At 44.5% G+C, this 26,956-nt stretch overlaps 1 protein-coding gene and 1 long non-coding RNA gene across 2 annotated transcripts; both read left to right on the plus strand.

Moving 5' to 3' along the window:
• Positions 1 to 2,498: 2,498 nt before the first annotated feature.
• Positions 2,499 to 6,454, plus strand: LOC311139592 (uncharacterized protein; the record flags this gene model as incomplete). Its single annotated transcript, XM_084174500.1, has 11 exons — positions 2,499 to 2,745; positions 3,381 to 3,511; positions 3,766 to 3,900; positions 4,475 to 4,517; positions 4,602 to 4,655; positions 4,793 to 4,861; positions 5,035 to 5,101; positions 5,381 to 5,434; positions 5,593 to 5,676; positions 6,033 to 6,161; positions 6,385 to 6,454. The coding sequence occupies exons 1-11, from the start codon at positions 2,694 to 2,696 to the stop codon at positions 6,452 to 6,454; spliced, it is 888 nt and encodes a 295-aa protein (XP_084030626.1). The 5' UTR covers positions 2,499 to 2,693.
• Positions 6,455 to 6,550: 96 nt separating this feature from the next.
• Positions 6,551 to 7,158, plus strand: LOC311144172. The gene is made up of 3 exons (XR_014614486.1): positions 6,551 to 6,661; positions 6,797 to 6,959; positions 7,076 to 7,158. It is a non-coding gene; the product is annotated as an uncharacterized lncRNA (long non-coding RNA).
• Positions 7,159 to 26,956: the final 19,798 nt, after the last annotated feature.

A 26,956-nucleotide genomic window follows, 5' to 3' on the forward strand; every position in this document is an offset into this window, starting at 1 on the left:
TAGGGTAATGCTATTGTTACCACTAAGTATTCAGGCAGGGTAAGGCTATACTGCCTCAGCACTAGTCAACTCACACTCCCAGGCGGGATTGGTATTATTTTAATTTAACCTTTGTTTAACCAGAGTGTTACCTGAATAGAGGTACAAGGCTTTATATTAGTTAGACTGTGGAAGATAAGAGGACAGGGTTAACCAGTTGGCCTAGTATAATGTAGCTTAGCTTAATCATGAACACAGAAAGGTGTGGTACAGCAGAACTAGCAACACAGACCCTCCATTCACCCTACCTCCCTCCCTCCCTCCCTCCCACTCCTATCCACCAACCCCCATTATTCCAAATTCCTCCAAATTCCAGAAGTGAAACCTGCTACCCTCTGTATCCTCCCATCCCCAAACATTGAAAAAGAAGGATGGATAATATGCCATTTAGCAGACGCTTTTATCCAAAGCGACTTACAGTCATGCGTGCATAGATTTTTGTGTATGGGTGGTCCCGGGGATCGAACCCACTACATTGGCGTTACAAGCGCCGTGCTCTACCAGTTGAGCTACAGAGGACCACAGACCTGGTTGGAGCTCTACAACACAGATGGATGGAGGGAGGAGGTGAGGAAAACAATTTATCTCCCATCACTACCTGGATGGTAGGAGGAAAGAGGGAGGGAGAGAGGTGGCAGGATGAAATAGAGGAAGAGAAACAGAGTGGTGTTGGTGGACAGATATTTATTGACATCCCATCACTTGGCCTGTATTAGTGTGTTTATTGCCATGGAGCATTCATCTGGGTGGAGCCCCATAGAACCAAAGCCAGGGCTGTTCTAGGCTGTTTGTTAGCCTGGGCCTGGGGAGAGAGAGATATGCAGCTAGCAGCTCCTTGTCTATAGGCAGACCTGCTGCATTCCCCCTCTCCTCTACGTTTCTCTCTGCTCTCTGTTCATGCTGCTGGTCCTGTCCTCCAGCAGAGGGGCTCTGTCTCTATCTCTCTCTGTCTGTCTCTCTGTCTCTCTCTGTTTATGCTGCCTGTCCCCCAGCAGAGGGTCTCTCTCTCTCTCTCTCTCTCTCTCTCTCTCTCTCTCTCTGTCTCTCTGTCTCTCTGTCTCTCTGTCTCTCTCTCTCTGCAAATCTGCAAATGAAGCATGCTCTCTCTCTCTCTCTCTCTCTCTCTCTCTCTCTCTTTCTGGAACACAGCCTGGGCAGGATGTGAATACCTCCTACTGTCACTTGATATCTATGGAAAATGGATATCTTCCCCCCCAGTCCCTTCCCCTCTGGAAACGCTGGCCAACTCAATCAGGTAGTAGGCCTATGTAGCATGTTTAGGAACTGAGAACATGTCATGTTCACTTGGAGTGTAATTCAACATTACTCTATGGATGGGCCTTTGGTATGGACATGCCTGAAACAGAGTGAGGGCAAGAGAAAGATGGGGAGTTTGGGAGAGAGAGAGAGGCAGGAAGGGAAGGGGCCAGGTTGAGTGACACAGGCTCCTGTCTGCAAATGAAGCATGCTGCTTCTGGCAGCCCTGCTTTATCTCTGTACGTGTGTGTGCGTGAGATAGAGTGAGTGAGAAGGGGCACATGACAGAAGGCCCTTTGAGTGCCTGCTCTCACGGCCAGAATCTGATGGGAGGGTTGCCACTCTCTCTCCACAGACCAGCTCCCAAAGACAACAGGAGGATGTCCTGTGCTATCACACAATGGCGCACACAAACACACACACGCAAACACATTATCACACACAGACACATACATACACGTGTACACACACACAGTGACCATATGTGCCACGCATTAATGCTCCTGGTTTCTACAGTAACTCTTGTAGACCCTCACAGATGTGATCATGTACACAGACTGTATGGAGTCTGAAGTATGGTATGTCTGTCTTTGTGGGATGTCTGATGTGTTCACCCAAAAGACAGTGATAGCTATGGAATGGATGATGAGTTTACTGATGTTTTCCCATGTCTTCCCACTCTGAAATTAACCACGTGATCACAATAATTATATTATTTTCAATATCCACAATAGCCACACACCCTCCACTCACTGAGGGTGAAATGTCACAGTCAACCTAGAGTGTTCATCATCTTTATAAACATGTTATGCACCATAATTTGACCTATTGAATCATTCAAACAGTTATATACATTGAGGTAAAGTTCAACATGACTCGAATCAGACGAAAGCTTCTGTTTCATTTCTTCAAAAAGAGCCCCTTCTAGTGGTTAGAATGATGTAGCACTGAGTGTTTACCAGCCATGTCACCTAACTAGGTACAACTCTGGTTCTCTGAGTTTGTCCTGGTCCTAGACAGGTCACGTGGGCAGGAGAAAGGTCATCTGGACCTAGTAATGAATTATGGACCTCAGACATTATGTAAAACCACCTACAGTGCACTGAATCATGACACTATTATCAGACTGCCTCACTAGTAGGAATCAGGTCCATGGAAATTGTGAAAGGAAAACAGGGTTTCAATTATTTGCAGGTTTTTAATATCAGTGCTAGAGCTCAAACAGATTTAGCATAATGATGATGCAAGACTTCCGCAATGAGTCAGATGTCATTGTTAACTGTAGCTCTTCCTGTATCATAACTTTCACTGTGAGTTAAACCTATCTCTTCCGCGTTTGCACTTCACGGCGGCAGGCACACAGTTGGTTGCAGCAGAAAGTTGTTTGCAATACCACAATGTCTGTTGCAAATCTTGTAACTTTTTTGCTGATCCTCTTGTCAAGTCAAGGTAAGAAGATAGTGTTAGCATTGTATTATCTATTGCTGATGTTTGAATAGCCAGAGGCCACGCTTTGTGTTAAAGTCTTCTCTGCCAGATTTCTTTAGACACACTTTCAGGCTAGTCGTATTGCTTTTTCGATTATATGAGCATTTGTTTATGTATTTTCTATTTGCCACTCTCTTGAGAAAGTTACTTATTATCTATGGAAAGAGATAACATTGCAAAATAAAAACTGCGCCACAGGTTTGCAGAATTTTTCAAAATGGCAGTGACTCATTCATTGTGGGGCCAGCCGAATATTAGTTGTTGTGAAATGTCTCTCCTGCACTCCCACTTCCTGTTTATCATTATCTTATCAAGATCTGAAAACTTGAACTGTTCTTATTCATTCAAAGCATTGTTTGTGACGTTGTGAGTTTAAAATTCCTCAAGAAAGAAAAAACATACCTACCGAGATTGTTTCCTACATCCAGTGATGCAGACTATTTCCATCTTGTTGATATGCTATTGTGTTTATACAGTAAGCTGTTTCTTCTGGACATTTTTATCTCTTCAACAGCAGTAATTAAAGATATGTGCTCTAGATGGCTGTGGTAATTGTTTTTCAGCATACAGTATCTCTTCCTCCTTTTTTTCTACAGGGTGTCGGGGCAAAGAAGAAACAAAGAATGTTAGTTGTGCAAGCCTCCAAACTGGAAATACTTACAAATACTGTGTAGATGAGAAGGAGAAACCTAAATGCGTGGAGTGGGAATCAGTGGATTCCAATAATGTAAGATATCTGTTTATTGTATCTCACAAGACTCTCGTGACTACAACTACAGATGATGTACGACTTGCAAACCGGAGTTTCAACATGATTCACAGGCTTCACTATCAGATTACTATAGAATCAGGAATATGACTGTCTTTCACACTTCAATATAGACAGTAGAAACAGTTTAATGACAAATGTATTCAAACATGTAGAAGATTGTTTTTGAGTGGTAGATTTTTAACTTAACTTTTGTATTTTTTCTTCCACAGACTTCTATGTGGCTTGCGGAACTTTGCCAACACAAAAAGACTACATCAGCACCCAATGTGATTGATGTCAACTACTCCTGTATCACCCTCCCAGAGTGTGTGAACGTAAACCATATTGCCATAAGTGGTTTGACTGTGAGTATGTGTCATGGTTTCGGCCGAGGCTGCTCCTCCTCCTTGCTCGGGCAGGCTTCGGCGGTCGTTGTCCCCGGAGTACTAGCTGCCACCGTTGTATGTTTTCGATGTTTGTTTGGTTTTGTCTTATTTGTACACCTGTTTCCGTTTAGTGTTAATTATGTGTCCTATAAGTTCTCGTTTTGTTAGTCGTGTGTTGTGTGTAATTGTTCCGCATGTCAGCAGGTGCTGTGATTGTTTTGCTCCATTGTTTGAAGAGTTTTCGCACTTGTGTGCGCGCTTATTGTATTTTGGTGTTTACTCACGGTGTGCGTAATCGCTCGCCTCCGGGCTCTTTTGAGGCCCGTTTGTATTTCGTTGTCGTCTACTAAAGTCTGTTGGACGAAGCTTCTGTGTCCTGCGCCTGATTCCTGCACCACATCCACGTTCAGCATTCTGACAGTATGGCTATTTATCACTGCCGTTCAGGCTATGTACAGTTACCTTGTAAAGTACAATACCAGATCAAACATTCCAGTTGCATGTTAACAATTTGATTATAAAATGTAAATATATTGATGTTATCATATTTCAGAATCAGGAGCATTGGACCTATATCATTGTGTCTGGTGCATCAGGTGAGATGTGTATTTTGCTTTTCAAGTTTGTTGTTTTGTTTCACACATTCATATATATACAATATATATATTGTCTTGTTCTAGATGAGCCAAAGAAGCCTTTGGAGAAATCGCCTGAGTGGCAGAATAAAACTACAGGTGAGTGTTCCTTTGTAACTACAGAGCATAGCATATTGAAGGAGGGCTGTTGTTTCCAGTGGCTCTCTGTTGGGTAGTCATCAAAATGCTTCTCTGTTATGAATTTCATTAACTATGTCTTTCATTTTATTTTGAAGATAATGTGAAGCAGGATGCCGACCAGAAAAACCAAGACCATAACAACACTCACCCATGGCTCATCCCAGGTGAGTGAGTCCAGGTGATCATTGTGTGGTAAAGTAACACTCTCTTATTAAGCTTAAAAACATGAAATAGTTGAAACAATATCATAGCTATTATCAATGGGCAAAACTGTGTTCAACCATTTAAACAATTAGGATTGTTGCTTTGATTGTAAACCCTGTCTCTTGTTTTTCAGTTGTAATTGTTGCCATTATAATTTTGCTCGGTGTTGGTTGGTTAGTGGACAAAAAGCTGAAGAAGGGGTAAGGGCAGTTTCATTATGACACAACAGTACATTCCACATACAACCACTGGCACACAATTCTCACCCCTTCGTATTAAAACAACTTGACTGAAAAGGTTCTGACCCCAATCACAAGTTTACTTTACAGACCACCAAACTGTTGTGTTCTCAGAAAATTACGTCAGAAATCTTCTGTTTATTTTATTACCATCTACAAGTTATTTCCTTGCCCTTTATAGTGTTGTGTGTGCACTAGAAATGTATCCTGATTTAATGCATACTGTGTCTTACTACATAGGTTTCCAAGCCAGACCAATAATGATATTGAGATGAACAATATGGGAACAGACATGTAAACTTTTCCACATCAGAATCCCTTGATATATATTGATCCCAGGGGTCATGTTAGTTTCTGTTAGTTTCTGTCTCCATAGAGGACATTGTGGTGGTGGAGGAAGGGGTCATAATAAATGTGAACTCTGATTACTGTATGTCTTATTACTCCTACAGCACTAAGGACCATACTGATGACCTGCCTCCTGATGCTGAGACTCTGGTTCAACCTCAGACGAATGGACAGGTGCTCTCTGACCGGTGAGATCCTGGCTTTTACACTGTTCTGTGTGTATGTCACAGGCAGGATGGAACACGGGTCTCCCATGGGAGAAACCAACGTTTTGACTGTTAGCCCAAGCAGAAATGTCCTGTTGGGCCGTGGGTGACACTTATTGTGAAGTTGCAGGCAGGGCTACCTCATCACGAGACCATGAGCCCTACTCATATCCGCTACATGTAGCAGCAGCCATCTTTTGCCTTTAAAGTTGCATGTGATGCTACACAAAATGTAATATTTGTGAATCAGTCCTCTGTAATGTAGGCTTTGGACATGGACAAAATATTACCCCTCCCAAACAATATCATTAAATGCAATGTAATAATCTCTCCTTTAGCGACCAAGGAGAGGAAGGCGTACTAGGAGTGGAGGACGGAAAGCCGTCAGACAATGACCAAGCAGACACTGAATCCTGTCAGAAGACACATGCTGATTCCCCTCTACTGAATGTACCCAAGCTTGTCAGGTAAATTCTCCACACGAGAACTCCTTTAATAGATCCTCATTATCCATTGAATGACAATCTAATTTCTCCCTTTAGAATTGATCCCATGGATCATGTTAGTCTCTGCATCTATGGAGTAAAGTGTTATTTGTGGTGGATCAAAAGTGTTGCAAGGGATGGTAGAGGAGGTTCAATAACTGTTTGAGTTCCTGTTTCCTGATCCAGTCTGTATCTTACTCCACAGGGAATCACACCTGACCGATGGGGCTCCAGGTCAGGGTGCTGGTGAGACTTCACCCCTCCTCTGCAGGTGAGTCACTCCTCTGTAATTTAGGCCATGAACATGTAGACCATGTGTACCCCTCTAAAACAGATCCTTAAATTCTTATCCATGTAATAATCACCCTTAGAAGTCCAGGAGAGGAAGGCGTGCTAGAAGGGGAGGACAGGAAGCCAGCAGACAGTGGGGGAACAGACCCTGAATCCTGTCAGAAGACACATGCTGAACCCCCTGACATCAGGTAAACTTCACTACATCCAGTACTCATTGGATGATAACCTCACCAACCCCATCATCCCTTGGTTCATGTTAGCCTCTGTCTCTATAGGGGACAGTGTTTTGGTGGATAATGAATGTGAATGTTGTCTTATTTCAGGGTTAATGACAAGACTAAGGAACCGACTCCTAATGCACAGAGTCCAGGACCTCCTCAGATGAATGGACGACATCCCATGTCTAACAGAGTAGCAGAGGAGACCACTGGTCTATTGGACAAACAGACCTTGGACAAGGACCAAGTCAGAAAACCTGAGTTAATAGTAAGTACTGTTTATGTCCTCTGCCAACTGGTGAATTGTTTGGCTTGGTATCTAAAATAATGGGTCTGGTTGTATTTTTGCTCCAGTATATTTGTAACTCTTGTGTTTTTCCCAAGGACAAAGGACATAATAACATGGAGTCAAAAAGAGGAGAACTGTAACAAGCGGTGGACGTTTGTATAACAAAAGAGAACCTAATAAGATATGATAAAATACAGTAATATATGATATACAGTACATATTATAAGATACACATATGTGACTAGCTTCATCATAATCAGTCATATCAACCCCAAGACACATTCTGAACAGTGTGCTTTACTGAACAGTGATTTTCAGAAACCTCAACAGTTTGTTAAGTTAATTCTCTATGCGACAGCTGTAATCTGGATAGGTTAGGAAACATATTCTAGTGAAATCAGTTGAAATTCAAAAACAGCCCAATACTTTTAGATAACTTATCTAAATTATTATGATCTAAATTATTATGATCTAAATGTTTAATTACTATTATCTGAAAATGAGTGAGTGCGACTTATAACTGATTATGATACAACACGTCACATATTAGCTATACAACATTATATATAAAATGATATGAAAGTATGGTAAGATCATACAGTACTTACTAGTACTTACTAGTATGATATACTATACATACAAGCAATTATATGTAACATACACATGAAAAGATTATTAAAACATGAACCTCTCTGGTTTAGACATTTCCAAGGTCATGAGGTCTCAATGTCTTATGGACATGTCAAAGAGCTAAACATTGACTAGGTGTTATTTAGAGTAGGCCTCATTCTCACAGGGCCCAGTCTCAGATGCTCTATTTTACTGAAGCAATTATTCATTATTTCTGAATTGAGAGTTAGCATGTCAGTGTTAAAAAAGCTTGCAAAATTTGTCCCAATTCAGCAACATTTTCACAGACATTTAACACACACCTGTAATCCTACTTTCAGTAAAGAAAGTTAATGCTCCATTTTAGACTCTAGATGATATTACATCAGACTTTATTTAAACCACTATTTTCATAGGAAATCATGATTGGTCAGTTCAAACAGGGAACACTTCATATGGATGTTCTCTTTATAATGCATTAAAGGTGCATTAATAACACCTTCTATGCATAATTACATTTTACATTACATTTTAGTCATTTAGCAGACGCTCTTATCCAGAGCGACTTACAGGAGCAATTAGGGTTAAGTGCAATTAAGGATTACTTTATCCTATCCCAGGTATTCCTTAAAGAGGTGGGGTTTCAAATGTCTCCTGAATAATGATAATATGATAATAATAATAATAATAATAATAATAATAATAATAATAATAATAATAATGATAATAATGCATCATGATGCACAACATAGGTGCTAATAGCTGCTCATGAACATCTATAACTGCATAAAGCATTATCACCAGGATGTGTAATGCCTTATGAAGCAAAGTATTACTATGCCAGATGCCATATTTGAAAAGCACATTAGGAACATTATATTTTACATTCTGTGCTCATTAAATGGTAGGCTATATTCCAATTGCACTGCACACCCTTTTTCACCTATGTACTCTGTCTTGCAGGCATAAAGGGATAATTCACCCAAATTGCAAAATTACATATTGTTGTTCTTACCCTGTAAGCAGTCTATGGACAAGGTAAGAAAGCAATCCATGCTTTGGTTTTGTGTACTGTACTTGGTCACAGAAAAGCAAACGTTGTAGCATTTGTGGCACAAATCCAAGTCAATAACCCTGATATAAGCATTTTTCACAAATCATCCTAAAGTGTCTACAATTGATTGTGTAGCTCAATGAAGTTATTTTACGATGATTTGGACATGAAGCTCGAATAAAATGCTATAAAGGGGATATTGGCTTAACATTACTTGACATTGGATTTGATCTACAAAGTTAGCATTTGAGGACAGTGGCCAGGTAAACAAAACCAAAGCATGGATTGCTCTCTGAGCTTCTCCATGGACTGTTTACAGGGTAAGGAAACCAAATGTAATTTGTCATTTGGGTGAACTATACCCTTTAACGGGAGTGTGGAACTCCTGCGTGAAGTCGTTACAGTATACCCCTTTTTCTAAAGAGCATTACAGTTTACACATTTCCTAAAGAGCATTTCATGTATGTCTTATCACTTAGCTTCATAATCATAAGGCATTATGCTGGCTGCTTATAATGCTGTAGGAATATACATACATTTATTAGCAGCCATTAGAGCCTATGTCATGCATTATAATGTATAATGCATAGATTATAAGGTGTTATAAAGGCACTTATAACGCATTATGAAAAGGGTATTCATAGGAAGTGTTACCCACAATTCTTGCGGAAGGAACTGTACCCCACGTCCCCACCTACTAGTGACATTGTGCAAAATACCAGACCTTTAGACAGTAATTGTGTAGCTATGTTGATATTTGTGTTCACCGTTTCATTAGAATGTTTATCACGTTTATCACATTGAGAGTATCTGTCAGGTCATATGACTTAGGCAAATTACATACCCACTTACTTTGAGACCTTATAACCTTGGTGTCAGAAAAGGTTCATTTTCTTCATATTTTGATGATGGTTATTTTACTTACTTGTAATGTATTTGATATGTCATGTCTGTGGATTGGTCCCATACATGTATGAATGGCTTTCGCCTGATGCTTTTTATGGTTAGTTAACTTATACATGTATTTAGTTTGATTTCCTTATTACATTTTCATTACCAATTTATGGTACTATGCATTTTGACTGTTGGATTGACAGTCTGCTCATACATTGCTTATAATCAACCAATACAAGTGAGCGAGTTACTTAAGACTATTGTTTAATGAACGACTCAGGTCTGATGTATGCAATTGTCCCTCATAATCTCTTGTATTATTTGAAACAAACCTTCTGCATGTATTTGTATGAAGGAACCTCCACATTATTGTCATTGTCATATATACATATTTAATATAGCCTGCAAATTTAGGAAGGCTATTCTGCAGAATTTTGTGTTTTATATAATAGAAATGTAGAACCTAAGATTACTTCTTAATATTATAATATGCGTTTCATTCCTTTTATCATTAAAATATTCCTTTCCAGCATGTGGTCGTGTTTTCTTCAAATTAGACACTCTGGAGGAGAGGGAAAGATCAAACTCTGATTTATTTAGTCTTCTGTCACTCTTACGCGAGACAGCGGCGCCGGAGAAGATGGCTGCCGTTTTACAGCCCTCTAACCAATTGTACTATTATGTGTGTTTTTCCACGTTATTTCTAATTTATTTTGTACATAATGTTTCTGCCATCATCTCTTATAACCAAAAAGAGCTTCTGGATATCAGGACAGCGATTACTCACCTCGTATTGGACGAAGATTTTTTCTTCAACGAGGCGGCCGCGAAGGATATCATACAGACACCCAACAAGGCCCAAATCCCTGTCATTCGCGTGAGGAAGAGACGGAGATATCGTGGACGTAGATCGGGGTGCCTTGTAAGGATCCGACGGCGAGCGAGTAAACTGCCTCTTCCATCAATCCTATTAGCCAACGTTCAATCATTTGAAAATAAATTGGATGACCTAAGATTACGGTTATCCTACCAACGGGACATTAAAAACTGTAATATCTTATGTTTCACCGAGTCGTGGCTGAACAACGACATGGATATCATACAGCTAGCGGGCTATACGCTACATCAGCAGGATAGAACGGCTGACTCCGGTAAGACAAGGGGTGGCAGTCTGTGTATATTTGTAAACAACACCTGGTGCACAAAATCAAATACTAAGGAAGTCTCGAGGTTTTGCTCGCCTGAGGTAGAGTATCTTATGATAAGCTGTAGACCACACTATTTACCAAGAGAGTTTTTATCTATATTTTTCACAGCTGTCTATTTACCACCACAAACCAATGCTGGCATTAAGATTGCACTGAATGAGTTGTACAAGGCCATAAATCAACAGGAAAACGCTCATCCAGATGCAGCGCTCCTAGTGGCCGGGGACTTTAATGCAGGGAAACTTAAATCCGTTCTACCTAATTTCTACCAGCATGTTAAATGTGCAACCAGAGGAAAAAAAACTCTAGACCACCTTTACTCCACACACAGAGACGCATACAAAGCTCTCCCTCGCCCTCCATTTGGCAAATCTGACCATAACTCTATCCTCCTGATTCCTGCTCATAAGCAAAAACTAAAGCAGGAAGCACCAGTGACTCGGTTAATAAAAAAGTGGTCAGATGACGCAGATGCTAAGCTACAGGACTGTTTTGCTAGCACAGACTGGAACATGTTCCGGGATTCTTCAGACAGCATTGAGGAGTACACCACATCAGTCACTGGCTTCATCAATAAGTGCATCGATGATGTCGTCCCCACAGTGACCGTACGTACATACCCCAACCAGAAGCCATGGATTACAGGAAATATCCGCACTGAGCTAAAGGGTAGAGCTGCCGCTTTCAAGGAACGGGACTCTAACCCGGACGCTTATAAGAAATCCCGCTATGACCTCCGACGAACCATCAAACAGGCAAAGAGTCAATACAGGACTAAGATTGAATCGTACTACACTGGCTCTGACGCTCGTCGGATGTGGCAGGGCTTGAAAACTATTACAGACTACAAAGGGAAGCACAGCCGCGAGCTGCCCAGTGACACAAGCCTACCAGACGAGCTAAACCACTTCTATGCTCGCTTCGAGGCAAGCAACACTGAAGCATGCATGAGAGCACCAGCTGTTCCGGATGACTATGTGATCACACTCTCCGTAGCCGATGTGAGTAAGACTTTTAAGCAGGTCAACATTCACAAGGCCGCAGGGCCAAACGGATTACCAGGACGTGTACTCCGAGCATGTGCTGACCAACTGGCAAGTGTCTTCACTGACATTTTCAACATGTCCCTGACTGAGTCTGTAATACCAACATGTTTCAAGCAGACCACCATAGTCCCCGTGCCCAAGGACTCTAAGATAACCTGCCTAAATGACTACCGACCCGTAGCACTGACGTCTGTAGCCATGAAGTGCTTTGAAAGGCTGGTCATGGCTCACATCAACACCATTATCCCAGAAACCCTAGACCCACTCCAATTTGCATACCGCCCCAACAGATCCACAGATTATGCAATCTCTATTGCACTCCACACTGCCCTTTCCCACCTGGACAAGAGGAACACCTACGTGAGAATGCTATTCATTGACTACAGCTCAGCATTCAACACCATAGTGCCCTCTAAGCTCATCACTAAGCTATGGATCCTGGGACTAAACACCTCCCTCTGCAACTGGATCCTGGACTTCCTAACGGGCCGCCCCCAGGTGGTAAGGGTAGGTAACAACACATTTGCCACACTGATCCTCAACACGGGGGCCCCTCAGGGGTGCGTGCTCAGTCCCCTCCTGTACTCTCTGTTCACCCATGACTGCATGGCCAGGCACGACTCCAACACCATCATTAAGTTTGCCGACGACACAACAGTGGTAGGCCTGATCACCGACAACGATGAGACAGCCTATAGGGAGGAGGTCAGAGACCTGGCCGTGTGGTGCCAGGACAACAACCTCTCCCTCAACGTGACCAAGACAAAGGAGATGATTGTGGACTACAGGAAAAAAAAAAAAAAAAAAGAGGACTGAGCACGCCCCCATTCTCATCGACGGGGCTGTAGTGGAACAGGTTGAGAGCTTCAAGTTCCTTGGTGTCCACATCACCAACGAACTATCATGGTCCAAACACACCAAGACAGTCGTGAAGAGGGCACGACAAAGCCTATTCCCCCTCAGGAGACTGAAAAGATTTGGCATGGGTCCTCAGATCCTCAAAAAATTCTACAGCTGCACCATCGAGAGCATCCTGACTGGTTGCATCACCGCCTGGTATGGCAACTGCTCGGCCTCCGACCGCAAGGCACTACAGAGGGTAGTGCGTACGGCCCAGTACATCACTGGGGCCAAGCTTCCTGCCATCCAGGACCTCTATACCAGGCGGTGTCAGAGGAAGGCCCTCAAAATTGTCAAAGACTCCAGCCACCCTAGTCATAGACTGTTCTCTCTGCTACCGCACGGCAAGCGGTACCGGAGTGCCAAGTCTAGGTCCAAAAGACTTCTCAACAGCTTCTACCCCCAAGCCATAAGACTCCTGAACAGCTAATCATGGCTACCCGGACTATTTGCACTGCCCCCCCACCCCATCCTTTTTACGCTGCTGCTACTCTGTTAATTATTTATGCATAGTCACTTTAACTCTACCCACATGTACATATTACCTCAACTACCTCAACTAGCCGGTGCCCCCGCACATTGACTCTGCAACGGTACCCCCCTGTATATATAGCCTCCCTACTGTTACTTTATTTTACTTCTGCTCTTTTTTTTCTCAACACTTTTTTTGTTGTTGGTTTATTTTTTACTTTTTTTGTTAAAAATAAATGCCCTGTTGGTTAAGGGCTGTAAGTAAGCATTTCACTGTAATGTCTGCACCTGTTGTATTCGCCGCATGTGACCAATAAAATTTGATTTGATTTGATTTGATTTGTTTTCAGTTTTACAAGTTTATGCAGACACACACACACACACATACAAACACACACACACACACACGTGCCAGAGGACATAAACAGTAGCTACTGTAGACCCTCATACAGTGGCATGCGAAAGTATTCACCGCCCTTGGCATTTTTCCTATTTTGTTGCCTTACAACCTGGAATTAAAATGGATTTTTGGGGGGTTGTATCATTTGATTTACATAACAAGCCTACCACTTTGAAGATGCAAAATATTTTTTTTTGTGAAACAAACAAGAAATAAGACAAAAAAAATGAAAACTTGAGCGTGCATAACTATTCACCCCACCAAAGTCAATACTTTGTAGAGCCACCTTTTGCAGCAATTACAGCTTCAAGTCTCTTGGGGTATGTCTCTATAAGCTTGGCACATCTAGCCACTGGGATATTTGCCCATTCTTTAAGGCAAAACTGCTCCAGCTCCTTCAAGTTGGATGGGTTCCGCTTGTGTACAGCAATCTTTAAGTCATACCACAGATTCTCAATTGGATTGAGGTCTTTGCTTTGACTAGACCATTCCAGGACATTTAAATGTTTCTCCTTAAACCACTTGAGTGTTGCTTTAGCAGTATGCTTAGGGTCATTGCTTAGGCCACCCCATCCTTTTTACGCTGCTGCTACTCTGTTAAGTATTTATGCCTAGTCACTTTAGCTCTACCCACATGTACATATTACCTCAACTACCTCAACTAGCCGGTGCCCTCGCACATTGACTATGCAACGGTACCCCCCTGTATATATAGCCTCCCTACTGTCACTTTATTTTACTGTATATATAGCCTCCCTACTGTCACTTTATTTTACTTCTGCTCTTTTTTTCTCAACACTTTTTTGTTGTTGTTTTATTCTTACTTTTTTGTTTAAAATAAATGCACTGTTGGTTAAGGGCTGTAAGTAAGCATTTCACTGTAATGTCTGCACCTGTTGTATTCGGCGCATGTGACCAATAAAATTTGATTTGATTTGATTTGATTGTCCTGCTGGAAGGTGAACCTCTGTCCCTGTCTCAAATCTCTGGAAGACTGAAACAGGTTTCCCTCAAGAATTTCCCTGCATTTAGCGCCATCCATCATTCCTTCAATTCTGACCATTTTCCCAGTCCCTGCCGATGAAAAACACCCCCACAGCATTATGCTGCCATCACCATGCTTCACTGTGGGGATGGTGTTCTCGGGGTGATGAGAGGTGTTGGGTTTGCGCCAGACACAGCGTTTTCCTTGATGGGCAAATAGCTCAATTTTAGTCTCATCTGACCAGAGTACCTTCTTCCATATGTTTGGGGAGTCTCCCACATGTTTGCTTATTTTTTTCTTTAAGGAATGTTTTTTTTCTGGCCACTCTTCCGTAATGCCCAGGTCTGTGGAGTGTACGGCTTAAAGTGGTCCTATGGACAGATACTCCAATCTCCACTGTGGAGCTTTGCAGCTCCTTCAGGGTTATCTTTGGTCTCTTTGTTGCCTCTCTGATTAATGCCCTCCTTGCCTGGTCCGTGAGTTTTGGTGGGCGGCCCTCTCTTGGCAGGTTTGTTGTTGTGCCATATTCTTTCCATTTTTTAATAATGGATTTAATGGTGCTCCGTGGGATGTTCAAAGTCTCTGATATTTTTTTATAACCCAACCCTGATCTGTACTTCTCCACAACTTTGTCCCTGACCTGTTTGGAGAGCTCCTTGGTCTTCATGGTGCCGCTTGCTTGGTGGTGCCCCTTGCTTTGTGGTATTGCAGACTCTGGGAACTTTCAGAACAGGTGTATATACAGTGGGGGAAAAAAGTATTTAGTCAGCCACCAATTTTGCAAGTTCTCCCACTTAAAAAGATGAGAGAGGCCTGTAATTTTCATCATAGGTACACGTCAACTATGACAGACAAAATGAGGAAAAAAAATCCAGAAAATCACATTGTAGGATTTTTAATGAATTTATTTGCAAATTATGGTGGAAAATAAGTATTTGGTCAATAACAAAAGTTTCTCAATACTTTGTTATATACCCTTTGTTGGCAATGACGCAGGTCAAACGTTTTCTGTAAGTCTTCACAAGGTTTTCACACACTGTTGCTGGTATTTTGGCCCATTCCTCCATGCAGATCTCCTCTAGAGCAGTGATGTTTTGGTGCTGTTGCTGGGCAACACGGACTTTCAATTCCCTCCAAAGATTTTCTATGGGGTTGAGATCTGGAGACTGGCTAGGCCACTCCAGGACCTTTTAATGCTTCTTACGAAGCCACTCCTTCGTTGCCCGGGCGGTGTGTTTGGGATCATTGTCATGCTGAAAGACCCAGCCACGTTTCATCTTCAATGCCCTTGCTGATGGAAGGAGGTTTTCACTCAAAATCTCACGCTACATGGCCCCATTCATTCTTTCCTTTACACGGATCAGTCGTCCTGGTCCCTTTGCAGAAAAACAGCCCCAAAGCATGATGTTTCCACCCCCATGCTTCACAGTAGGTATGGTGTTCTTTGGATGCAACTCAGCATTCTTTGTCCTCCAAACACGACGAGTTGAGTTTTTACCAAAAAGTTCTATTTTGGTTTCATCTGACCATATGACATTCTCCCAATCCTCTTCTGGATCATCCAAATGCACTCTAGCAAACTTCAGACGGGCCTGGACATGTACTGGCTTAAGCAGGGGGACACGTCTGGCACTGCAGTATTTGAGTCCCTGGCGGCGTAGTGTGTTACTGATGGTAGGCTTTGTTACTTTGGTCCCAGCTCTCTGCAGGTCATTCACTAGGTCCCCCTGTGTGGTCCTGGGATTTTTGCTCACCGTTCTTGTGATCATTTTGACCCCACAGGGTGAGATCTTGCGTGGAGACCCAGATCAGTGGTCTTGTATGTCTTCCATTTCCAAATACTTATTTTCCACCATAATTTGCAAATAAATTCATAAAAAATCCTACAATGTGATTTTTTTCTCAATTTGTCTGTCATAGTTGACGTGTACCTATGATGAAAATTACAGGCCTCTCTCATCTTTTTAAGTGGGAGAACTTGCACAATTGGTGGCTGACTAAATACTTTTTTCCCCCACTGTATACTGAGATCATGTGACAGATCATGTGACACTTAGATTGCACACAGTGGGACTTTATTTGACTAATTATGTGACTTCTGAAGGTAATTGGTTGCACCAGATCTTATTTAGGGGCTTCAAAGCATAGGGGGTGAATACAAGTTATTTTTTTCTTTTCACTTCACCAATTTGGACTATTTTGTGTGTGTCCATTACATGAAATCCAAATAAAAATCCATTTAAATTACAGGTTGTAATGCAACAAAATAGGAAAAACGCCAAGGGGGATGAAGACTTTTGCAAGACACTGTAGATCTGATCATGTACACAGACTGTATGGAGTCTAAAGTACTGTCTGTCTTTGTGGGATGTCTGATGCATTCACCAGTAACACACAGGAGACAATGATGGTATGGCACAGTATGGTACAATATGGCACAGTATGGTACAGTATGGTATGGATGATGACTTTACTTATGTTTTCCTATTTCTTCCCACTCTGAAATGTACCACATGATTGTAATAATGATATTCTCTTCACACCCTCCACTCACTGACGGTCAGATGTCACAGTCAACCTAGAGTGTTCATCATCTTTATAAACATGTTAAAAACGCTAATTGCTTGTGATCACTTTACCTGTTGAATCATTCAAACAGTTATCTACCATGAGGTATAGTTATCTACCATGAGGTATAGTTATCTAACATGAGGTAAAGTTATCTACCATGAGGTAAAGTTATCTACCATTAGGTAAAGTTCTACAAAAGCATGTGTTTCATTCCTACAGTACAACAAGAGCCACTTCTAGTGGTCAGAAGTGTTGTGTGCAGGACCCTGAGTTTATACTGACCTTGTGACCTTCTAGACAGGTCAAGTTGGTAGGAGACAGGTAATATGGACTTAGTAATGAGTTCTGCACTTTAGACACAGATTGCAGTGCACCACCTAAATTGCACTAAAGCATAACACTATTATCAGACTGCCCCACCAGTAGGAATCAGACAAGTTGTCATCCTACTGGAGGCTTTACATGGTGAAAGGAAAATTGATTGAAAATATTGTGACTTTTTCATTTGAATGCCTTAAGTTGAAGACAAAAAAACTAGTTTAATGTTCACAAAACGTTATTGTTGCTCCTCCTTGTGATGTAACTTCCGTTTATTACACAACAAGAGAAATTGTGTCTTTCCCGCCTTCATTTGCTTTGCACCGACAGACTGGAACTCAGCACGCACCACGCAGTTGTTTGTAATAAGGGGTCAAAATGTCATTTTCTTCTCTATTTGGTTTATTATTGACAAACCTCCTGTTAATTCAAGGTAAGAACATTGTCTTCTCTTTGTATTTTTCTGGGTGCTGCTGACATTTCATATGTTTTAGTCTCCCCAATGTGTGGCAGCCACCCTGAATTCCTGGCACATATTTAGTGTAGTTGGTTTAGCTTTTTGGATGTCTTGAGGGTTTGCTTATCTCTTTGCTATTTGCAGTTCAATTTGAAAAAGTTACATATCTCAGGAAAGAGAGATTGCAAAATACAAATTGTCCCACAACCAGTTTTTCTTCAAAATGGCGTTGGCAGTAAAGCATTTTTGGGGGCGTTGGCTACAGTACCAGCACTGTGTCACGGTTTCGGCCGAGGCTGCCTCTCTTCCTTGCTCGGGCAGGCTTCGGCGTTCGTCGTCTCCGGAATACTAGCTGCCACCGTTGCATGTTTCTATGTTCGTTTGCTTTTGTCTGATTGTTGTTTTACCTGTTATCGTTTAGTGTAATTAGTGTCCTATAAGTTCTCGTTGTGTTTGTCTAGTGTTGTGTGTGATTGTTTTCACTGTCGTGCGCTTAGCTATTGTCTGTACAGTTTGCTCGGTTGAGCTGCTCTCCATTCTGTGTTTTGGAGTATTTTGTCGCACGTATTTTGTGCGCCCGCTTTATTTCGCCTGCGTGCAGAGTTTCTCGCCTCAGGGCATTTGTTTTCGTGCTGTGTTTTGTTGCCAAACAACTAAAGTATTTTGGACTTACTTTGTGCGTCCTGCGCCTGATTCCACCACCACACCCACCTACAGCTACACTGACAGAATCACACACCCTTCTCGATGGAGTCAGCAGGAGCCGCAGCAGCACAGGCGACGTTGGAGGACAGGGTCCGCGAACAAAATGACCAGATCCTGCGGATGGGGTCCGCACTGCAGGAGGTGATCACCACCATCCGAGGTTGGGAGACCCGAGGGACTCCTCCACCGCCATCCTCCCTGCCCGCACCATCGGCAGGTCAGCCCATTCCCGCTCCGGAACCCAGAGGAGTTCGACTCTCGCTCCCGAGGGCCTACGATGGAACCGCGGCCGGGTGTCAGGGATTCCTTCTCCAGGTGGAGCTTTACCTGGCCACCGTGCACCCGGCGCCCTCGGGACACGAGAGCGTGTCCGCCCTGATCTCCTGCCTTTCCGGGAAGGCGTTGGAATGGGCCAACGCAGAGTGGAGGAGAATCGACGCTGACACCATCACCTACGACGAGTTCTCCCGCCGCTTCAGGGCGGTGTTTGACCATCCCCCGGAGGGGAAAGCGGCGGGGGAGCGTCTGGTCTGCCTCCGGCAGGGGAAGAGGAGTGCCCAGGAGTTCGCCTTGGAATTCCGTACTCTAGCGGCAGATGCAGGGTGGAATGAGCGGGCTCTCATCGATCACTACCGATGTAGTCTACGCGAGGACGTCCGTAGGGAGCTGGCCTGTAGGGACACCAGCCTCTCGTTCGACCAGTTGGTCGACATGTCCATCAGGCTGGATACCCTGCTAGCTACCCGCGGACGTCCCGAGGGGGGTCCGTCCATTTCACCCTCCAGCGCCTCCGAGCCATGCCCCATGGAGCTCGGGGGCGCTGGCGCTAGAGAGAGGAGGGGTCGGCTTACGAGGGGGTCCATCTCCTGCACCAACTGTGGTCGGGGAGGACACACCGCGGCTAGGTGCTGGGGATGGCCTCCTAGGGGAGAGGACGACAGGTCCCGCACTGGGGAGTCCTTCCAGGTGAGTAGGCGCCCCACTCACCCAGAGCTCTCTGTTGCACATTTCTGTATACCTGTGCGTTTTCCACAGGTAGCACCTCATTCCCAGCATAAGGCGCTGGTAGATTCAGGCGCGGCTGGGAATTTTGTTGATAAGAAGTTTTGTTTAGCCTTAGGGATTCCCCTTCTCCCTGTTGACGTCCCCTTCCCCGTTCATGCCCTAGATAGCCGTCCGTTGGGTGCGGGCTTGATCAGGGAGGTCACTGCGCCACTTAGGATGTGTGCGCAGGGGGGTCATCAGGAGATGATCCAGCTATTTCTGATCGACTCGCCTGCGTATCCAGTGGTGCTGGGCATGCCCTGGTTGAGTACCCATAACCCATCTATTTCGTGGCAGGAGAGGGCTCTGATGGAGTGGTCTGCCCAGTGTGTGGGTCGATGTTTAGGCGTTTCCGTAGGGGCTACCTCGGTGGAGAGTCCAAACCAGGTGCCCGCATTGCACGTTCCCCCTGAGTATGGGGATTTGGCTATTGTGTTCAGTAAGTCGAGGGCGACGCAGTTGCCTCCCCATAGGCAGGGAGATTGTGCGATAGACCTCCAGGCAGGAGCTGCGCTCCCACGGAGCCATGTGTATCCTCTGTCTCAGGAGGAGAAGAGAGCTATGGAGACGTACATAGACGAATCTCTGAGACAAGGATACATACGGCCCTCCACTTCCCCTGCATCCTCGAGTTTCTTTTTTGTGAAGAAAAAAGATGGAGGATTACGCCCGTGCATTGATTACCGTGGTCTCAATCAGATCACGGTGAAGTACAGTTATCCACTCCCGCTGATTGCGACCATGACGGAATCATTGCACGGGGCGCGTTTCTTCACTAAATTAGATCTCAGGAGCGCGTACAACTTGGTGCGCATTAGGGGGGGGCGATGAATGGAAGACAGCCTTTAGTACCACCTCGGGCCATTACGAGTATCTTGTCATGCCATACGGGTTGATGAACGCTCCTTCAGTTTTCCAATCATTCGTGGATGAGATCTTCAGGGACATGCAGGGGCAGGGGGTGGTCGTGTACATCGATGACATTCTCGTGTACTCGCCTACCCGAGTCGAGCATGTGGCCCTGGTGCGCCGAGTGTTGCGGAGGCTGTTGGAGCACGACCTGTATGTCAAGGCAGAGAAGTGTCTGTTCTTCCAGGAGTCGGTCTCCTTTTTGGGTTATCAGTTGTCTGCGTCAGGGGTGAAGATGGAGGTAGACCGGGTGTCAGCCGTGCGTAATTGGCAAACGCCAACCACTGTGAAGGAGGTGCAGCAGTTTTTGGGGATTGCGAATTATTACCGGAGGTTTATCCGGGGTTTTGGACAGGTGGCAGCTCCCATAACGTCTCTTTTGAAGGGGGGTCCGGTGCGTCTGCAGTGGTCAGCCGAGGCGGACAGGGCGTTTGGGAGGCTGAAGGACCTGTTTACCTCGGCTCCGGTGCTGGCGCATCCGGATCCCTCTTTGCCATTTCAGGTAGAGGTGGACGCGTCAGAGGCCGGTATAGGAGCCGTGCTGTCGCAACGGTCCGGCGCGCCACCTAAACTCCGCCCCTGTGCTTTTTATTCCAAGAAGCTCAGTCCGGAGGAGCGAAACTATGACGTGGGGGACAGGGAGCTGTTAGCCGTAGTACAGGCCCTAAAGGTGTGGAGGCACTGGCTTGAGGGGGCTCAACACCCTTTCCTCATTTTGACGGACCACCGTAACCTGGAGTACATCCGGGCAGCGAGGAGGCTGAACCCTCGCCAGGCGAGGTGGAATATGTTTTTGACCCGGTTCACATTTAAGATCACGTACATCCCTGGGTCACAGAACGGTAAGGCACACGCACTGTCTCGGCGGTATGACACGGAGGAGAGGTCCGTGGAGCCCACTCCCATACTGCCGGAGTCTTGTCTGGTGGCACCGGTAGTGTGCGAGGTCGATGCTGAACTCGAGCGGGCGTTACGCACCGACCCTAGTCCACCTCAATGCCCGGAGGGTCGGAAGTACGTTCCGCTCGAGGTTCGGGATCGATTGATCTATTGGGCTCACACGTCACCCTCCTCTGGACACCCTGGTATCGGCCGGACAGTGCACTGTCTTAGTGCCAAGTACTGGTGGCCCACGTTGGCGAGGGATGTGAGGGTTTATGTTTCCTCCTGCTCGGTGTGCGCCCAGTGTAAGGCGCCTAGACATCTGCCTAGGGGTAAGTTACTACCCCTGCCCGTTCCACAACGACCATGGTCTCACCTCTCGGTGGATTTCCTTACTGACCTTCCTCCTTCACAGGGGAATACCACTATACTGGTCGTTGTGGACCGGTTTTCTAAGGCCTGTCGTTTGCTCCCTATGCCGGGCCTTCCTACTGCCCTGCAAACCGCCGAAGCACTATTCACCCATGTGTTCCGGCACTACGGGGTACCCGAGGATATTGTGTCTGATCGAGGTCCCCAATTTACCTCCAGAGTCTGGAGAGCTTTTATGGAGCGGTTGGGGGTCTCGGTGAGCCTCACCTCGGGTTACCACCCGGAGAGTAATGGGCAGGTGGAACGCGTGAACCAGGATGTGGGTAGGTTTCTTAGAACATACTGCCAGGACCGGCCGGAGGAGTGGGCAAGGTACGTTCCCTGGGCCGAAATGGCCCAGAATTCCCTACGCCATTCCTCCACTAACCTAACCCCTTTCCAATGTGTGTTAGGTTACCAGCCGGTTCTGGCACCTTGGCAGCAGAGCCAGATCGAGGCTCCTGCGGTGGATGAGTGGGTGCGGCGCTCGGAGGAGACATGGAACGCTGCACACGTCCACCTGCAGCGGGCCCTCCGTCGTCATAAGGCGAGCGCCGATCTCCACCGCAGTGAGGGACCGGTGTACGCACCTGGTGATCGAGTCTGGCTCTCTACCAGAAACCTGCCCCTCCGCCTGCCCTGTCGGAAACTGGGTCGGCGGTTTGTAGGGCCATTTAAAGTCCTGAGAAGGTTGAACGAGGTGTGTTACAAATTACAACTACCTGTTGAGTATAAAAGTATTAACCCCTCGTTCCATGTGTCTCTTCTCAGGCCGGTGGTAGCTGGCCCACTCCAAGAAAGTGAGATCAGGGAGACTCCTCCGCCCCCATTGGACATCGAGGGGGCACCGGCGTACTCCGTGAGGTCCATCTTGGATTCGAGACGTCGGAGATCTCCAATATTTAGTGGAGTGGGAGGGGTACGGCCCGGAGGAACGGTGCTGGGTGCCGAGGAGAGACATTTTGGACCCGTCTCTCCTGACGGAATTCCATCGTGGGCACCCGACGCACCCTGCTCCGCGTCGTCCTGGTCGTCCCCGAGGCCGGAGTCGGCGCACGTCTGGAGCCGCGCGTCAAGGGGGGGGTACTGTCACGGTTTCGGCCGAGGCTGCCTCTCTTCCTTGCTCGGGCAGGCTTCGGCGTTCGTCGTCTCCGGAATACTAGCTGCCACCGTTGCATGTTTCTATGTTCGTTTGCTTTTGTCTGATTGTTGTTACACCTGTTACCTGTTATTTAGTGTAATTAGTGTCCTATAAGTTCTCGTTGTGTTTGTCTAGTGTTGTGTGTGATTGTTTTCACTGTCGTGCGCTTAGCTATTGTCTGTACAGTTTGCTCGGTTGAGCTGCTCTCCATTCTGTGTTTTGGAGTATTTTGTCGCACGCAGTGGCGGCTCCTGAAAAAATTCTCAGGAGGGGCAATTTTTCTGATGATTTAGGTGACCTACACACATTTAAAAAAAGATATGTCCAGCAACAACATGAAGACAGGGGCAGCATATAAGTCAATACCAGAAGCATTTATTGACTGATCTCAAAAGTGTTGGCTTACCAGGGTTGGTGGAGCCCTCAGTTTCATCTTTGCCTCGCAAAGCTAACTCAAACACTCCGCAAAACTTCACACACTGGATTAGCCGGCTGAGGATGTGGCGGTTCTTGCTAATGTCGTAGTAAATATATTTGTTATAGTGAATATGGAATATGATATGTTGAGTAAAATGTTGTGCTAAGATCTATTTAGGTCAGGAGCTGGTTATAAGTTCTGTTCCTATCCAATAACAATGGACAAAAGGGTCCTATCTTGTCAGCCTTGTCAGCAGGTGGCCAAGGACAACACCCACGCCATAGGCCTCTCAGTTCTTCCAACTCACGAGTTCTTGCTCTGAGGACACACACACACACAAACACACACACACACACATCATCACTTTTAAACACACACACACACACACACACATCATCACTGTTAAACACACACACACACACACACACACAAAAATCCCCTCTCTTAGGCTGAACATTTGAAGACAGAGAACCCGACTCAGAGCCAATGCAACAGTGACAGTAGCCTGCAGGGGACCTCGCCCAACTCATCAGGACCAATCAGAAGATCAGAACTACTAGATTGAACCTACTTCATTTATTGCATAAAATGTCTGCACACAATGTTTCGGGGCTCTCTTCAGATAATAATAATAATAATAATAATAATAATAATAATATGCCATTTAGCAGACGCTTTTATCCAAAGCGACTTACAGTCATGCGTGCATACATTTTTGTGTATGGGTGGTCCCGGGGATCGAACCCACTACCTTGGCGTTACAAGCACCATGCTCTACCAGCTGAGCTACAGAAAGTGGATACTCATGGATGCGCATTGCAATTGTAAAATGTCAACACAATTGGAGACACCACGTCATTTTTGGAGACATGTTATTGACAGTAAACTATTGTAGATGCGACTGCTAACTAACTAAAACATTTTAGCTGGCTAGCTAATCATCTTAGCTAAATGTGGGGCAAACAATTCAGTTATTTACCGTTAATTTGAGGGATTGGGGTGAAAGAAATCGAGTTACATAGTGATACTTTACGATATACTGTATTGACAATATCGCAATATTTTAGCGCTAGTTGGCTGTACCTGCACCAAAACACCATTATTGTTCCTTCATAGCTTGTTCTCAATCTTTTCACATTGGGAGCCAATTTGTTTTCAGCACTTTTATTTCCATGACTGATCAAAACTCGTTCTCATGGCTTTCTGATCCCTCTGCAACAGACATATGGTGCGCAATAAAATCACAGTATCGAATCGCAATACGTATAGAATCATGAGACTCGCAATGCTGATGCATATATCTTATCGTGAGGTTCCTGGCAATTCCCAGCCCAAGTTCATTTGCCACAACAAATCTCTTCGCTAGCAAACGCGATGTCTTCTCCAAAACGGCAATGTGTCTCCAGCAATGTTTACTTTTTTGACGTTCTATGGCATCTCCACTTTCCAAGCATATATGACCACATGTAATATTTTGGTAAGTGATGCAAATAGTGAACTATGTAGGGCCAGGATGTAAAATATATGTAGCTGCAGCAATTTCTCTTATCTGATATGGTAAGTAATGGGGCTTAATTTATAGCTCCCTAAGAGTTTGACGAACGGGTCCGTGAACGCGATTCCAGATATATTTACCTCTGAATAAACTGCCTTTATTACACCATATCCACATCCAGTAAACTTGTGATTATCAACACTAACCTCATCGTTGTGGCGGCGGACAGCTAGCCTGTATCCCTCGTCATCCAGTTGAGTGAGTGGCAATGTCTTTTTTCGTTCGTACCAATTTTTGGAAAATCCTCGGGTGTAGGACTTTCCGCCTTTAGTAGAAACCTGTTGAATTATTAAATTTGGTCTGGGAGGTCCTAATTGTTTTGTTGCCAATTTATCTTCATTTGTTCGCCGACAAAAAGGAACTTCTTTCAAACAATCCACTCTTTTCTCAGTTACGTTCATGGTTACGTAACGTATGACGAAAGCGCGTAAGTGCAAGCCCACAGACACCCATTGAGATTGTATTGAAGGCTCTGAAATTTGAAAAAAATTGATTTTACATGGGAGTCTATGACAGAAGTTCTGGGCGATTTTCAATCTGACTGAAATCGCCCCAAAAGGGGGTGGAGCCATTTGAAGCACGACTTTAGCCTGATTCGACATTTAGTGGCAGTGTGGCACTGTGGCAGATCAGACGTATAGATTACAACACTGATAACTACTGTTGCCGTGATATAATTGATTAGAAAAAAAATCCCTTCCTTTTCCCGTTTGGCAGTGCGTCGCCCATATCGCCCTATTGAACAGGCCGTCCCTGGTCGCACGTATTTTGTGCGCCCGCTTTATTTCGCCTGCGTGCGGAGTTTCTCGCCTCAGGGCATTTGTTTTCGTGCTGTGTTTTGTTGCCAAACAACTAAAGTCTTTTGGACTTACTTTGTGCGTCCTGCGCCTGATTCCACCACCACACCCACCTACAGCTACACTGACACACTGTTACAGTGTATTTTTGGTTGTGAGATGTCTCTCCTGCACTTCTACAAACTATATCACTATATCTTAATGTTATCAGGTTCTGCAAACTTAAACTGTTTTTATTTATTCAAAACACATCTGGTTTGTGTCGTAAGTTTAAAATGTTCTATTTAACCTTTATTTAACCAGGAAGTGGTCAGAGTATCTCTCCCAAGGGATACCAGAATAGAGGTACAAGGCTTTATATTAGTTAGACTGTGGAAGATAAGAGGACAGGGTTAACCAGTTGGCCTAGTATAATGTAGCTTAGCTTAATCATGAACACAGAAAGGTGTGGTACAGCAGAACTAGCAACACAGACCCTCCATTCACCCTACCTCCCTCCCTCCCTCCCTCCCACTCCTATCCACCAACCCCCATTATTCCAAATTCCTCCAAATTCCAGAAGTGAAACCTGTTACCCTCTGTATCCTCCCACCCCCAAACATTGAAAAAGAAGGATGGAGGGAGGGAGGAGGGGATATATGGCTACAAATAGTGATGCAAACACGATCATACGTTATCGTCTTTATAAAGCAGGCTGCTTCTTCTGGACATTTGTATCTCTTCAACAGCAGTAATTAAAGATATGTGCTCTAGGTGGCTGTGGTAATTGTTTTTCAACATACAGTATCTCTTCCTTATTTTTTCTACAGGATGTTGGGGCGAAGAAGAAACAAAGAATGTTAGTTGTGCAAGCCTCCAAACTGGAAATACTTACAAATACTGTGTAGATGAGAAGGAGAAACCTAAATGCGTGGAGTGGGAATCAGTGGATTCCAATAATGTAAGATATCTGTTTATTGTATCTCACAAGACTCTCGTGACTACAACTACAGATGATGTACGACTTGCAAACTTGGGATTCAATATTGATTCACAGGCTTCACTATCAGATTCCTGTAGAATCAAAAATATGACTGTCTTTTACACTTCAATATAGACAGTAGATACAGTTTAATGACAAATGTATTCAAACATGTAGAAGATTGTTTTTGAGTGGTAGATTTTTAATTTAACTTTTGTATTTTTTCTTCCACAGTCTTCT

The sequence above is a fragment of the Coregonus lavaretus genome (genome assembly GCF_964263955.1).
Source record: "Coregonus lavaretus genome assembly, chromosome: 2".
NCBI classification, from domain to species: domain Eukaryota; kingdom Metazoa; phylum Chordata; class Actinopteri; order Salmoniformes; family Salmonidae; genus Coregonus; species Coregonus lavaretus.